Source organism: Martes martes (assembly GCF_963455335.1).
Source record: "Martes martes genome assembly, chromosome: 11".
NCBI lineage: Eukaryota > Metazoa > Chordata > Mammalia > Carnivora > Mustelidae > Martes > Martes martes.
In genome coordinates this window covers 42,752,512-42,768,306 of record NC_137899.1, presented here as the reverse complement: position 1 = coordinate 42,768,306, position 15,795 = coordinate 42,752,512, and the positions used below count along the sequence as shown (strand labels likewise).

The 15,795-nt window shown below is 42.4% G+C and overlaps 1 protein-coding gene across 6 annotated transcripts; it reads left to right on the top strand.

Moving 5' to 3' along the window:
* The first annotated feature begins 490 nt into the window (after positions 1–490).
* Positions 491–15,045, top strand: ASNS (asparagine synthetase (glutamine-hydrolyzing)). 6 transcript variants are annotated; one of them, XM_080817973.1, is made up of 14 exons: positions 530–639; positions 1,839–2,002; positions 2,901–2,936; positions 3,524–3,794; positions 8,095–8,332; positions 9,289–9,474; positions 9,699–9,800; positions 10,243–10,370; positions 11,445–11,571; positions 12,096–12,202; positions 12,679–12,779; positions 13,845–13,926; positions 14,015–14,170; positions 14,700–15,045. In XM_080817973.1, exons 4-14 carry the CDS (start codon positions 3,546–3,548, stop codon positions 14,907–14,909), a joined length of 1,686 nt encoding a protein of 561 aa, XP_080674099.1. In that variant the 5' UTR covers positions 530–639; positions 1,839–2,002; positions 2,901–2,936; positions 3,524–3,545; the 3' UTR covers positions 14,910–15,045. The 6 variants fall into 6 exon arrangements, with proteins under 6 accessions (XP_080674096.1, XP_080674099.1, XP_080674100.1 ...); XM_080817974.1 differs by having other exon boundaries at positions 531–639; positions 1,839–1,934; XM_080817972.1 differs by lacking the exon at positions 530–639 and adding an exon at positions 711–808 and having other exon boundaries at positions 1,839–1,934.
* The last annotated feature ends 750 nt before the right edge of the window (positions 15,046–15,795 follow it).

Sequence of the window (15,795 nt, the reverse complement as noted above, 5' to 3'; positions counted from 1 at the left end):
TCTATCCACGGTGCCTCTGTTCTGGCTGGCTGCAAACTAAATGCTGAACGCTATTTTCGATTCTCGCCTTCCCCCACCCCCCGCCCCCCAAAAAATCCTCTTTGGATTTCTTTCACGTAGCAAAAACAGGTACTAATGTGGGTCTTTTGTAAAAGCAAGGTGTCATACCATGAACTTTAGAAAAGCAGTAGATACCTGGATGCCTAAAAACTTTGTAATTAACGATAGGAGGGAGATCTGCAGAGGGGCTGCTGCAATCAATTTAGTGATGATTGCCCCAAGAGCGAACCAAGTGCAGAAGACCCCCTAATTGTCGGGACAGCAGGTAAGGTCCTGGTCCCAGGTGTCAGTGGGGCACCTGGCTGGACCTCTGAGGCTATCCTTCAGCAGGTGCACTAACACTTTAAGGAGCTGGAAGGACGCAGTTCCTCCTTGGTCCCCGCTCCTCCTCCGCCCAGCCAAGGTCTGGCATTGTGGGCCACGCCCCTGTGCGCTGGTTGGTCCTCACAGACATGATGAAACTTCCCGCAAGCATTACAGGAGCGAGGCCCGTATAAAGTCACAGGAAGCCCGCCGCCCCGCCCGCCATCCGCAGCCCCTACCCGGCAACACCCCGCTGTTCTCTCCGTCCGAGCCCAGGTAAGCCAGGCTCCACCGCCCAGCGCAGCGCCCTCCCAGCGTGCCCCGGGGCCGCCCCTGGAGGGGAAGGGGGAGGGAAAGAGAGAGGAGGAGGTGACGCTGCGGCCTCGCTTGCACACCGGAGGGTAGAAGCGGATGCAGGCGCCAGCCCGCGCTGCGGCTCCTGCCGGTAAAGGGGGCGGGGCTGATTGTTGCGCACCTGGGAGCTAGCTGGGAGGAAAGACTAGGGTCTAGGTCTTCGGAGGGAGGGATCAAGTGAAAGACCGCGGGGAGGCCGGGCTGCGGCCCACTTTGGCCCCTATAAATTCTTACAATTTTTTTTTTTTAATTATATTGCGTGGAAGCCTGTGGAAATTTTCGCAGTCCGGGCGCTCCGCTGTGGACCCGCCAGAGGGTGCACGTGGCTGGAGCGCAGTTGGAGTTTCGCGCAGTCTCTTGGTCCGGGTCTCCAGCTGTCGGTCAAAGCCTAAGGGTCTGCACTTAGCCCCTCACTTCTGGCTTCCCACACCTTTTGGCTCCCCTCTCCTTTCCCCGTCCCCCTACCCCAGACTGCAAGACTCAACAAGTGACTTGATGAACCAACCCCACCTAGGAGAGATCTGTTTAGGGCGACGGGCGGAGCCGTTTGGAAAAAAGCAAAAGAACTAACATTTCTTTCTCAGTGGTATCTGTTCTGTAGGGCTCGTTTCAGATTAATGTTACAATTTTGAAGAAAAAGACAGTTTTCTGCTGGGCCCTTGGCCTACATTATTCCTTCATGGGCCATTGTTCTGGGGGCCTTGACTTAACAATTTAAAAGCACTCATAACTCTTTTTTTCATTGATTGACCGCATTACTGTAAGATTAATTAAAAGTAACTTAAGTCTTGAACTTGTGCTGGAGTTGGTTGCTGATACCTTAATGTAAAATAAAACAATATGGTGAAGTTTTTAGTTGGTAAGCAGCATGGGAATCAAATGCACGGAAGCAGCACTGTCCAATTCAGTCCACATGTAACTATGGAGAACTTGAAACGCTGACTCGTCTGAATTAAGGTGTGTAAGTGTAAAACACACCAGATGTTGACGACTTAATAAAGGCAATGTAAAGTATCTTGTCAATAATTTCTGATACTGATTATGTTGAAATACCTTTTTTGGTGCATTGTGTTAAAATATATTTAAAGTTATCTTCCTTTTTCTCTTTACTTTTTTAATAGGCCTACTGATATTTTTACGATTCCATATTAGCTTACATTTCTGGACGGCACTGTTCTAAAAGTTTATGAGGAAGTGCAGAAAATTACAGGGAACAGGTAATAGCAGTAGGAAAAAGCATTGCAAGTAGGACCTTTGCAAGTAAGCCCAAGTCCAACAAAAATAGGTAATAGTTTTAATGTGCTTTTTCCTGCTGGGAGAGGCAAGTGCTTCACTAATGTGTGCTTCCCTTCTTTCCCCTCTGTTTTAGTGCTTAGTGTGTGTTCCTTGTGCAGGCTTAATAATGGGATTCGCTAAGTGGCATTAGGAAGACTGGTAAATGATTCACTAATGACCTCTTGTGATTTTCAAAGCAATTTCTCAGCCCATTTTTAACTGGTATAGAGGAAAAGATACATGGCTTATCAGTAGTCATCTCACTTAAATCTAAGTGAATTTCTCAAATATCTTATTAGAGCCTATTTGGCAAAGTGCATGGAAGGGACTGCATAGGACATTTCCAAGTTGTTTGAGTCACTATTAATTTTTGTTAGTTTGATGTGGTCTCATTAGAAAGCTAAACAAAGCTTTGGTTCATTTAGATGCAAACGCCCTGAGAGGATTGCCCAAAGTGACTGATGTAACTTGAATATATGTATATATTTTCTCGAGAATTTTGTCCCAAATTAGGTTTGCTGCAAATTTGCAGTAAAGATACCCAAATAAGTTTCTAAGTGTGAGATATTTTGGTAAAATAACTGTTTTGAGCTGGCAGCAGCCAAATAAAATGGCCCTTTATTTCACAGTTGAGAATATGAAATTGCAAGGAAACGTCCCTAGGAATTGTTTGCTTCTTGGCCTATAGGGATTGCCAAGTTGTTTTTCAGAGATGTTAGTGTTTATGTCCTACCTGCTTTGCTTTCCTATGAACCAAGACAACTTTAAGACAAAATATTTGAGAACATTTGTGTCATTTAGGACACTTGGATGGTGAACATTACGTATTTCTGGCAACTTAAAATGCTTTTTGTTATACAGCCAAGATATTTGATATCAGACAACATGCCTTTCTTTTTTCTCTTTAGAATTCCTTTCATCACGTTTGAGTAAATCACTTAGAGGTAAGCAAGAAGTTGTGAAATGCTTATAATGGTTGTATACCTTAACATAACACTTGAGCAATATGTATGATTTTTACCTGCTAGACTCGATGTGCAGTTGGTATAGGTAAAGACAGGACGTTTAATTGTCAAAGAGACCCGAGAGGGGACTGTATTAGTAATTTGGGGAGTCTCTTGGATTTTTGAGGGCTTCTGAGGTTCTGATATGGAGAGAGAGGGACGGGGATCTCTCACTAGGTTGGAGCCAGCCTGCATATGTATCTGTCCTTTGGAAGTAAACCTAGAGTATGGCCTGGCTCCCCCAAGCTCTAGCTGGCCAAATCCCAAGGTGAGAGAGATGCAGGCATTGACGGGGTGCCAGACTGCTACTGCTGGATGGAAAGATCATGCGTCTTTTCTGAATACTTGTATGTAAATTAAATCATTCTCAACTCCTCTGTGCCTGCCAACCTAATGGAAAATTGCTGTAGACGAGATAGTTTAAATGTCAGTCTTTGAAGTGGTTTATACCAGTTTTTGGAATCAAGATTTAATACAGACTTGGACTGGGTATTGAATATTTAACTGGCCTGCTCTTTTCTCCATAGAAAGCCCATAGCCCATTGTACCATGTGTGGGATTTGGGCCCTCTTTGGCAGTGATGACTGCCTTTCTGTGCAGTGCCTGAGTGCTATGAAGATTGCACACAGGGGTCCAGATGCATTTCGTTTTGAGAATGTTAATGGATACACCAACTGCTGCTTTGGATTTCATCGGTTGGCAGTGGTTGACCAGCTGTTTGGAATGCAGCCAATTCGAGTAAAGAAATATCCTTATCTGTGGCTCTGTTACAACGGTGAAATCTACAACCACAAGAAGGTAAATAAAACAAAACCAGAAGGTATCTGGATGTGATTAAACCTCAGAGCTAGTTGGTTATAATTTTTATGTACTTCATATAAAGCTTTTTACTTCTCCAACAATTTCCATGTTCATTATCTCATTTGCTCCAATTATAAAGATGATGCACTGAGACCCAAGAGGTCAAATGAGTTGGACACACACACACATACACACACACGAGTGAGGATTACAATTCTTTAACTCTCAGCACTTTTTTTTTTCCAATTATGAATTTGAATATTAATCAGAGCCCATGTTTGGTGCTGGGGATACAATAGTAGGTATGAGAGGTAGTTCTGCTCTCTGATGGAGCTTATTCCATTAAAAAGCAAAGAAAAAAAAATCCCTGTATCTATGATTGATATTCTGAAAATATGGATGATAGGGGAGATCCAGTGATCAGAGAAGACCTCTGGAGGAACTGCCACCTGAACCGATACCTGATGGACCATGGTCAACTCAGGGGGGCTGGGAGGAACTTCTCATGCAGAGGGAATAGCATGTATAGAAGTCTGAGGAAGGAAGCAGCCCTGGGATTGTCAGATGTGAACAAGGGGTAAGGAGGGCAAGGTGGTGCTGGGAGGGTGGACAGGACCCGATCGAGCAGGACTTGGTAAGGAGTTAGAATATCATTCTAAGAGCTGTGAGAGGGGAAGATTTTAGGGCAGGTATAGAGTTCAGTAGTTGAGAGTTCATCATCCTTGTAGCTTTTATATGAGGCTGCCCTTAACGATATTTATTACGTCTGCATACTGCACTTAAACAGAACGGCAAGACAGAAGGGTGGCCAGAGGAAACAGCGCGGGAAATGATTTTCTAGCAGCATTAAAATTGGAACAGCTTTCTAATCTGGGGAAAGCTTACTCAGGATGAGAGTGGTAAGAGGGGGAAAATTCTGACCCCAGGAAGCCACATTGGCTAAGAGCTTTCCAATCCGGAATTATTTGGCAAGTGTTTCATACATCTTTTAAATCTAAAATTTCCAAGTAATTTTTTGTTTGCCACCCTCCTCCCCAGCTTTTATTTTTGAGAATTTCAAACATATATTAAAAGCAAAAAACCCCAAAAGTGAGAACCTAGATTGTATAACTATTAATGTTTTGCTCTATTTGACTTGTTTTTCTCTTTCTGTATATACACCTAGGCATTAATTTTTTGGCTGAGTCATGTTAGTATGCTACAGTAATTGTGATACTTTACTCCTAAATATATAAGCACTTAGCTCTTCAAAATTAGGGCATTCCTCTACCTAACACCAATACTGTTAAACCTAAGAATCAATAATAGCATTTAATACTCAGTTCATATTAAATTACTGTGAGTTGGCCAAGAATATCTTTTTTTTTATTTTTGTTTTTTTGGCGAGGGAGAATGGAGGAAGGGCAGAGGCAATGGGAGAGAGAGAATCTTAAGCAGATTCCTTGCGCAGCAAGGAACCCCACATGAGGCTTGATCTCACAACCCTGACATCACAACCTGAACTGAAATCAAGAGTCTAGATGCTTAATCCACTGAGCCACCCAAACACCTCTGCCAAGAATATCTTTATAGTTGCTTTGTTTTGTTTGAAGCCAGACATCATTCACACTGTTTCTTGGTTATTTTTTGAGTCTTGTTATGTCATGTCAGTCATTCACAGATAAAGATTTACATTCTAGTCACCCTTTGGATGTTTTTATCTCTGGACGATGGGTTTTGCCATTGTTGTCTGCTTATAGGAATAATCTACTCTTTTTTTTTTTTTAAGATTTTATTTATTTTTTTGAGAGAGAGAATGAGAGAGAGAGAGAGAGCACGAGATGTGGGAGGGTTAGAGGGAGAAGCAGACTCCCCACTGAGCGGGGAGCCCGATGCGGTACTCAATCCCGGGACCCCAGGATCATGACCTGAGCTGAAGATAGGTGCTTAACCAACTGAGCCACCCAGGCACCCAGAATGCTCTACTCTTAATAGACTTCTCATTAGAGAAGTTTTTATAGTTAACTCAGCAGATTCCTTTCATATATTTCTTAAGAGCATATTATACACAGGCATCATTTTTCTAGGTGCTTGAAGATGAAATGGTGAACAGGAAAAGTAAGAATGGATTTCACACCAGTGAGAGTGCAGGAAGGAACAGTTAAGACTTCTTTCTTACTTGAAAAAAAAAAAAAATTTTTTTTCTTACTATGCCAAGTTAGTACCATATACATGAGAATGCTGGGTTGGCTTATAGCACTATTAACCTTTCACCTTAAATGACATAGGAAATACCTTGCTTAACTGGAACAACATCTCTGCTTTTACGTATTTTATTTAGAAGTTAGAAAATGGTATTTCAAAAGTATTTTTATTCTAAATTCATCAAATACATTGTATTTTCAGAAGCATAGACATTCCATTGCTTCTACCAGTCATCTAAGTGTATGCAGCGTGAGCAGCCAGAAATTTGATGAAAGAGGAGAATGGCCATTTTTGGTTTATGTGACGTCTGCTGCAACGGAAACTCCAAAGCCCCTCCATTTATTAGACTTTATGAATTTTTGTTATAACAAAAAGAAAATTTACTCTTGCTAATAAAAGACAGCTGGAAGTGTGCTGGGCGTGGAGGAAGAATAAATGAAGGAGAGGAGGACTCTGAGTAGAGGCTAGGGCAGGGAGGAGTCTCTGCGGGGAGCATCAGGGGCTTGCAAACAAGTCGGAGGACAGTGTGAAATCTATGTGGGGGACAAGAGTACGGAGGCTTTTATCTCCATGCAGCTTTTACCCGAGTGGTTTCAGGAGAGTGGAAAGCAGTACCTGGGAGTCATTAAGCAGTAACTTCCCTGTAGGGTTTAGCTCAGGAGCAGTGCTGACTTGGTGGCAGTGGTGGGATAGATTGGGGATGCCATTGCTCACCAAAATCACTGACTGCTTTAGGGTATACTCATCCTTCAGATGCCTAAGCCCAGAAGGGTCCACAGAAGACTGCTTTCCAAGCCCCACATGCTAGTGCCAGGGTCTCCCCTGAGAGTCTCTCAGAGTAGGGGGAGGGCAACAGGAAGTGGCTCTGTAGTCCCTGGAGGCAGCCAAAGCCCGTTATGGGGGTCATTCTGTGAGCGCCCAGAGACAGTTTCACTAATCCTAGAGTGTGTGTAATTGTGAAGCATGTTTATAGGTCATATGTAGACAAACATAAATTGAATTTTAGAAATATGTTTTAAATGTCGAAACGTACCCAGGATTTCTACCTCATTTTGTTAATGTGAACCTCTTCTCTCTCCACTGTCAGCCAAAAATAGGAGTAAGTTCACAGAAAGAGCAACTCCAAGGACTTCACCCTCACGGTTTGCAGTGGTGATGGAGAGCCACAGGGTCCGGGTGTCATGTAATCAAACCCTCTCCCTGTGCACTCGGTGTGATCGTGACCGTCACTTTGCTGTGCCTTTGGGGCATGTGGGCTACTAACGTGCCCCTGTCATTTTGTCTCTCAGTGAGAAGTAGCTTTAATGCCACTGCAGTGGTAGGAGGACTGAATATCACGGTCCTCCCCTGGGGGCCAGCAGGTTTGTTTAGATCATGTGTCTTTATCATTGTGATGGAATCATCTGTTTGCCAGGGAACATACAGACTATGTTTGTCCTTTAAAAAAAAAGAAAAAAAAAGATTTTACTTACTTATTTGACAGAGAGGGAGAGAGAGAAAGAGAGCATGCACAAGCAGGGGGAGGAGCCGAGGGAGAGGGAGAATCAAATTTTCTGCTTAGCAAGGAACCCAACATGGGGCTCCATCCCAGGACCCCAGGCCAAAGGCAGATGCTTAACCTACTGAGCCACCTAGATGCCCCTGTTTGTCCTTTTGCTTTCCATTTTCGTAGGCAGGTCTTGGAGACTGAACTGGAACAACCTTAGCTGATACTCTATTCCAAAGTCAAAGTATTACAGTGTGGAAGCACATTTTTAGTGTCATGGCAACTGGTGGCAACCTATTTGCTTCACTTACATATAGATGTAAATATATATGTATTACAGACATAGCACATATCTAAGGTGACTTTCTATCTGTCCACGCATGACTCTTTGGATACATTGCCTTCATCAGAATGCAACTAAAATTTGCACGGGTTTAGCTTTATGTTACAAAGAATTTGCAGAATTGTGACTTCAAACAAGTTGTATTTTGATAATGCCATGATTCTTCTAAATCACTGAAGTGCATGCTTCTAGAACATAGAAATACTGAACCAATTTTGCAGTGAAAAACTATTTGTGAATGCACACAGATTCTAACATGTTGATTTTGCTGCTGTTTTTCAAAGCTGCAACAACACTTTGAATTTGAATACCAGACCAAAGTGGATGGTGAGATAATCCTTCATCTATATGACAAAGGAGGAATTGAGCAAACAGTTAGTATGTTGGATGGGGTGTTTGCATTCATTTTACTGGATACTGCCACTAAGAAAGTGTTCCTGGGCAGAGATACTTACGGAGTCAGGCCTTTGTTTAAAGCCATGACGGAAGATGGATTTTTGGCTGTGTGTTCAGAAGCTAAAGGTAATTAGAGAATTTTTCTGTAGGTTTGCATTATTGCTCTGGTTTTGTGTTTCCCTCTAGATCATATTTGCAAATCCCGTGGTGGGCAGTCCAGAGGTTTTCAAGCAACTATTTGTCAGTGCTTTTAGAATAATGTACCTAAAACTAATCTGTTCATGGTATTCCCTGGTTAAAACTTTTTAATTAACTCCTCACCCCCCATAGGGGTTGTATGGCTCTGTTGCAGTCTGCTGGCTAGTGATGGGATCTGGGTCCAGTCTGGTCTTTGAATTCAGTAGGACAGATTACTGGGCTGACACACTCAAATTGTAAATCATAATGAGCATTTGATAGGCTGTTCCTATTTACAACAGAACATCAATTTTGTATCAAAGATCGTGGTGGTGTCAGTTTGGTTACTCACTGTGAAAACTTGCTAAGGAAATTTAGATTATACTGTTAATACACAGTATATAATAACTAGTAAAGGGGTAGATGCCTGACTTAATGTCCAACTTTAAAGTACCTCATACTGGATTTATTTGCTTGTCAAAGGTCCAGGAACCACAGCTGTTTTCTTAAAATACCTCAAAGAAATGATGGCCAGGATATCGTAAAATGGATAATTTCAAGTCCCTCTCCTTGCTTAGTGTATCTTTTGTTTTTATACTTAATTTATTATAGAAAATAGATTTTCTTGATCTGAAATTTCAGCTATGGAGAAGAAAGGGAACACTGGAGATTTTCCTATTGTTCCGAAATACTAGAAATCAGTGTAGCCTTGCTCAACATCTCTGTACCACTGTGACCTCTCTTGTAAGTAGATAGTAGCATTGGGTTAATTTTTCCCTGTTTTGCTGATATAATGGACATGTGTTTCTATGAAAAAGGGAAATAGGAATTTAGAGGACAGTAAGTTACCTGTGAGAGTTAGTGTGAATTGTAGCGTGAGTAAAATTCTCTTTTGGAATTTGTAGGCCTTGTTAACCTGAAGCACTCCACAACTCCTTTTTTAAAAGTGGAGCCTTTTCTCCCAGGACACTATGAAGTTTTGGATTTAAAGCCCAATGGCAAAGTTGCCTCCGTGGAAATGGTCAAATACCATCACTGTAGAGATGAGCCTCTGCATGCCCTCTACGACAACGTGGAGAAACTGTTCCCAGGTACTAGAGCAAACGCCCAATGGAAATGATACTTCCCTGTCACTAGAACGGGTCACGCGTGAAGAGCTATTTCGTATTTAATGTGGATGTGGCACACTGGGCTTTGGCAAAGTCCCCAGTTGAGCACATGTCATCATGATAGATAGATGAGTGTGTACCTCGTTTCAGTAAATAATTCAGCCCAAGATTTTCTGGAACCGTTTACTTACTTTATGTGATTGTAGGTTTTGAGATAGAAACTGTGAAGAACAACCTGCGGATCCTTTTTGACAATGCCATTAAGAAACGCTTGATGACAGACCGAAGGATTGGCTGCCTTTTATCAGGTGAAGGCTGTTAAAGTGCCTAACTATACTGAATGCATATTTAAGTAAATGATTTGTAGCCATCCCTGAGGTTTTGACGATAGAATATTGAGGATTTAATCTTTCCATTAGAGGATGAAAATGTTTTCCGTAAGCTGCATTTAATATTCATACTAATACAGCAACGTCTGCTTACATTACAATTACTGAGATGAGCGAGCTAATAAACATTCTTCAGAATCGTGTCTAGTGATTTTTTTTTTTAACCAATTCAAATACTGCAACCATTATCTCGGGTTATATATATTAGATTGTTTTCTTTGATTAAAGTTGATTTTCAGTTTATAAAACTTGGGGATTTTAAATGGCAAAACTCTCATCCTGGGGCTTCACAGGATTGTAAATCCTACCTGCTCCTCTTATGCAAGGCAGGTAACCCGTGTACTTCCGGTCTCGCTCACAGGGGGCTTAGATTCCAGTTTGGTTGCTGCCACCCTGTTAAAGCAGCTAAAAGAGGCCCATGTTCAGTACCCTCTCCAGACATTTGCAATTGGCATGGAAGACAGTACTGATTTACTGGCTGCTAGGAAGGTAAGACACCGTCTCTGCCCATTATGTAATGCAGACAGACGTGTTAGCATAACAATCAGGCCCATAATTAATGATTCTGTGCTTATGCTCCTGTATTGACTCAGGTAATTATTTTAAATTTAAATATATTAAAATGGAATGAAATGCCTGTTGAGTATCAGCAGTGTTGCACGCTGTCCTCTAGATAATTCTACCAAGGCCCATGCAGGCCTCATAAAAACCCAACGATGATAATTCTTCTTGAACATAAGGGCATGGTATAGTGGTTAGGACTGCACGCTTTGGAGCCTGACCACTGGTTTCAAATCCTACTTCCACCATGTAATTCCTCATTTGTGTAATGGGAGTAATAGTATCTACTGTGGGATAGTTTTGTGGTGAAAATGATGTAATTCATCTAAAATGCATAGGATAGAACACAGCATGTAGTAAGTATTCTGTAAATGTTAGCTGTTTTTGTTTTTGTTTTTAAATAAAGCACCGTGTGTTAGGATTATGGGTAGAGGGGACCTTGTACATATATATTCAGTGTTCAGGAGACCTTCCTAGTCTGGAAGAGCTTATGTAGAATGGAAGAGAAAGAGCTAGAATGCAGTCTCAAAGCAAGCTGATCAATGCTGAAAGAATCCAAAATAGCCAAAGAAAAAAGAAGGGAGGGGGGTGGCATTTCCTTTAGGAATAATATCCTAAATGTAATATAAAACATTACTGGAGGGCCAGTGAGGGCCAAGGTTATAGTGGGGCCCTGTCAGACTAGAGAGAAAGGAGGGGGGTATCTTAGGGGTGTAGGGCACACTAACTGTACAGTACTCTGGACAGTTAGATGGAAGTGTTGGAGTGGGAAGAACTGATGGGCTGTCTGCCTCTTAGTTGCGTCATGGCAGACACTGGAGGTGGCCAGGAAACCTGACTGGGGAACCCTGTATGCGGTGGCCTGGAGAATCATTGCCTCTTATTTTGCCTGGTTTGTTTTTCACTGTTGTTAACTTACTGTGTTGTGAGCTACTATCATATTTCCTTCTCAAAAGCAGTTCTTTTAAGTCACAAGTATATGGATGTTTCTTAAATAATCAGGTGGCAAATCACATTGGGAGTGAACACCATGAAGTCCTCTTTAATTCTGAGGAAGGCATTCAGGTCTTGGATGAAGTCATATTTTCCTTGGAAACTTACGATATTACAACCGTTCGTGCTTCAGTAGGTAAGGTATTTTAGGACATTAAAAAAATTTTTCTGAAGATTTTATTGAGAGTGAGAAAGAGAGAGAGAGAGAGCGCGCGTGAGAGGGGAGAGGTGAGAGGGCGAAGCAGACTCACTGCTGAGCAGGGAGCCGGATGCAGAACCCGATCCCAGGACTCCAGGATCATGACCCAAGCTGAGGGCAGTCCCTTAACCAACTGAGCCACCCAGGCGCCCCTCAAAAACATTTTTAATACTAAAAAAAAAAGGTATAAGGGTTAAAAGATTATTTCAAACAATAGTTTAAAACAAAGTACTTAAGAATAAATGCAAATAATTCTAGAATAGTTTTGGGCTATTTCATGGCAACAGTACAACTTCTACATTAGGTACATTAAAATGGCTTATAGATAAAAAGTCATTATTTTGGAAGCCAGTTTATAAATACAGAGTTTAAGTAAAACTCAGTAGCTTCCATAAGCCAAACAGAAAGCATTTTTGGTGGAGAGTTACGTTGATGTGAACAATTTCTCTCTCTTTTCCAAGGTATGTACTTAGTTTCCAAGTACATTCGGAAGAACACAGATAGCGTGGTGATCTTCTCCGGGGAAGGCTCAGATGAGCTGACGCAGGGTTACATATATTTCCACAAGGTAAGCATTCTGAAATGGAGGGATAGTGGTGCGAGGCTAGGAAAAGTGAACTGTTTGACTGCTTGCTGTCCTCTCTTGTCACTGTAGCCCTAACACTTGAGTGTCTTGTGATGTAGATCAGGAAACCAGATCCTGTCTGCTTTGTCAGGGGAGAAAGAGGTCTTCCTGGAGTCACATCATCTGCATTCTTCAGGACCCGTTGAGCATGAGAATCACAGTTCTGATATTTCTTACTATCGTGTGGCAGCATGGTTATTGCCCACAGTGTCTGTTTAATTGCCTGACATCAACCTTTTGGTGTAAAGGGAGGCCTGGTGTAGCAAGCAGGGACTCCCTTCCCCAGACCTTGTGTAGCTTTTTGTCTTACTGTGCTTAGAGCAGAAATGTGGGAAAGAGAGAGAAATACAGGCTGTTCTGTGTGCACAAAGCCAAGCTGTTGGTGTATTTGTAATTTCACCTGCTTGTTTGTCAAACAGGCTCCTTCTCCTGAAAAAGCCGAGGAGGAGAGTGAGAGGCTTCTGAAGGAACTCTACTTGTTCGATGTGCTCCGGGCAGACCGCACCACTGCTGCCCACGGGTAACTCAGTAGCTGAGAAGCAGTTGTAAAGATAGCCTCAAAAATCAAACAGCTTGGTGGCTGATTATTTCTTTCAGTTGGTTATATGTTGCAAAGTAGGACTTTTCAGAGAAAATGATGCTCTTCTCATTCAGAGTGTTACTGTGGTTCTGATGAGGGGACTGTAGGTTTAGACAGACTTTTCTGCCTTTAAACACAGCCCCACTCCGCTGCCATCAGAATGGAGAGGGAAGGCAGATGCAGCTCTTTCTAAGCCTTTTTAAGAGAAGTAAAAATTACAAACCCCCATGAAACAAGTGTTGAGTGCCTGTTGGATGCTGTGTGGTCACAGGGCGGTGAAGATCCAAGAGGGCTGACTGGATTCCAGCAGGTTTCTATAAGACCATTTCTGGATGCCTAAAGTTGTCGCTTTTTAGCTGGTCATGTTGGAGAATTCAAGACTCGTACTGTACATGATAGAAAACTGACATCAGATGTCTTAGTTGCTTCTACCAAATCACACTGAGATTGGGAAATAATAAAATATGGTGTGGGGAATGAACTGAATCCGTGGTTTATAAACACATCCATTTGTCTTAACCAGAGCCACCAAGATTCAGGAAACATAATGCAGCCTTCGATGAAACACTGTAGATCAGTGGTTTATATTGAATGTTGTATGTAAACAAGTTATTTAGTAGTCAACGATTTTGAATTCTTAGTTTTTAGTAAGATGAGAGATGGGCTCACCTACTGAAAGGTATAGGAAAAGTACATTCTCAATGATCTGGTCACTCATGATTGTTGCCCTTTTTTGCTTTTGGAGATGTGCACTTAGTTGTTTGTAGAACGGAAAGTCGAATTATTGTCAGTTTGCTTCACTCCCTAGATAGTAAGCATCCCGTTTTGAATGAAGATTTTTGTGTTCACGCAGTAGTGTAGGATAATCAGGAGGACTGCAAAAATGACTTTATTGTCTTAACATTACTTAGAGGCTTGTTGAATTGCTAAGGAACTCTCAAGGACCATCTGAACCGAGAGGCGTTAACTCTCCATTTTGATTTAGATTTTCTTTTTTCCTTTAAGCCTTGAATTGAGAGTCCCTTTCCTGGATCATCGATTTTCTTCCTATTACTTGTCTCTGCCACCAGATATGAGGATTCCTAAGGTAGGTGAATCAATCCAAGATAAAAAACTGTCCATTGATATCAAATATATTCGGCACTTTTACTGACATTCCTTTGTTTTCATGTCAGAATGGGATAGAAAAACATCTCCTGAGAGAGACCTTTGAGGACTCCAATCTGATACCTAAAGACATTCTCTGGCGGCCAAAAGAAGCCTTCAGTGATGGAATAACCTCAGTTAAGAATTCCTGGTTTAGGATTTTACAGGACTATATTGAACATCAGGTATAATGTCTTAAAATATTGTCTGGAAAAAAAAAAAAATATTGTCTGGAAGAGGACGATGTAGAAATAGAATTGTAATCGCTGTTCGTTTTGTGTTTAGTTTAAATGTTTTGTGTGTTGAAGAAATTCTCGGTAAACAATGCTTTTGTAAGAATTTCATAAGATTTAGATAGCATGAAGGATTATGTAGTAACATCTAGAATTGAAAGAGCAAGAGACTTACCGTTATCACTGACCTTCATTTACCACATCATTGTGTACCTGCTGGGGGTCAAACATTAATAGGCATGAAAGAATGAAACTCAGAGCTACCCTCTATTATAGACATTCACAAAAATGTTCCTTCAAAGTCACTGCAGCTGTGTATATTCTGGTATTTTAGCATTTTCTAAGTGAAGGGTGATTCAAAGGGTCTCTTGGGCAATTACAGTCGTGCCTTTTCGTATCTTTGGTTGTTGCCATGAAGCCACGTTCAATATGAGGGTTTCTATGCCGTTTAAAAAACCATTTTGTTTTTATGCTCTTCCAGGTTGATGATGCAATGATGGCAGTGGCAGCCCAAAAATTTCCCTTCAACACTCCTAAAACCAAAGAAGGCTATTACTACCGTCAGATCTTTGAGCGCCACTACCCCGGCCGGGCCGACTGGCTGACCCATTACTGGATGCCGAGGTGGATCAGTGCCACTGACCCTTCGGCCCGCACTCTGGCCCATTACAAGGCAGCTGCCAAAGCCTAGGTGCCCTCTGCACTCAGCCCTGCAAGGACACGCTCCTCTTGTGAAGGGTCAGGGCCTCCGGGGCAGGAAGGGGGATCGGCAAGCATCAACCACTCAGGCCCGTTGGACATGAAAAAAAATAAAAGTCTTAAATCGGAACCATTGCTGTAGTTGCTTCTGCTCACGCAGCCCCTTCAGTAGAGGTGACTAGAAACTGAGCGGCTTTTACTGTTTACCAGTAAGGTAGAGAGTGAGCCTGGGAAAGGGGGAGCTGGCTGACGTTTGCAGGCGTTCGCAGCTGTTCTCAGGCTGCTTTAGAAGACTTGGGCCCTGTGCCAACATGGCTCCCTTCCCATCCCAGCCTCCTCTTAGTGTGGCCTTCTCCCGGCCTCCCTCTTGCCTTTCTGTATTCCCAGCAGCTGGCCAGACGGCCTCTGCCGTGCCGAGGCCATCCATCCCCATTGTAGGCGGCCATGACAGCTCTGTTTTATAAAATAGCAATTCTTACTTTCTGTTTTCTGTGGCACGAACACCTCTCCTGCAACTACTGTTCTAGGTCAGAGGTCAGCGGACTCTCAAGGGGCAGTAGGATTTGCAGGCTTTGCAGACATCTGTTGGAACTGCTCGACTCCAAGATTGGAGTGTAAAAGCCAGAGCCAATAGGCAAACAAGCAGGGATGGCTGTGTTCCAGAGTTTGTAAGCTCAGGCAATGGGCTGGATTTGGCCTGTGGGCCCTAGTTCGTAGAGCCCTGTTGTAGAGAAACAACTCAAACCAAGCATTTGTGATGAAAGGAGAAAGCATTCTAAACCTAAGTGAGAAAGTATAACAAGGAAACATTCAGTGAATGAGTAGAAGATTCTCAGTTGAATGCTCATTGGTTTTTCAGGGATAACATTTTGAAATGT

Bases quoted from the DNA above. Each gene is read 5' to 3' on its own strand.
- ASNS (XM_080817970.1), top strand. From the start codon at position 3,546: ATGTGTGGGATTTGGGCCCTCTTTGGCAGTGATGACTGCCTTTCTGTG. The intron at 8,333-9,288 runs GTAATTAGAGAA...TGGAATTTGTAG, and splicing joins TGTGTGTTCAGAAGCTAAAG to GCCTTGTTAACCTGAAGCAC. The intron at 12,203-12,678 runs GTAAGCATTCTG...TTTGTCAAACAG, and splicing joins GTTACATATATTTCCACAAG to GCTCCTTCTCCTGAAAAAGC.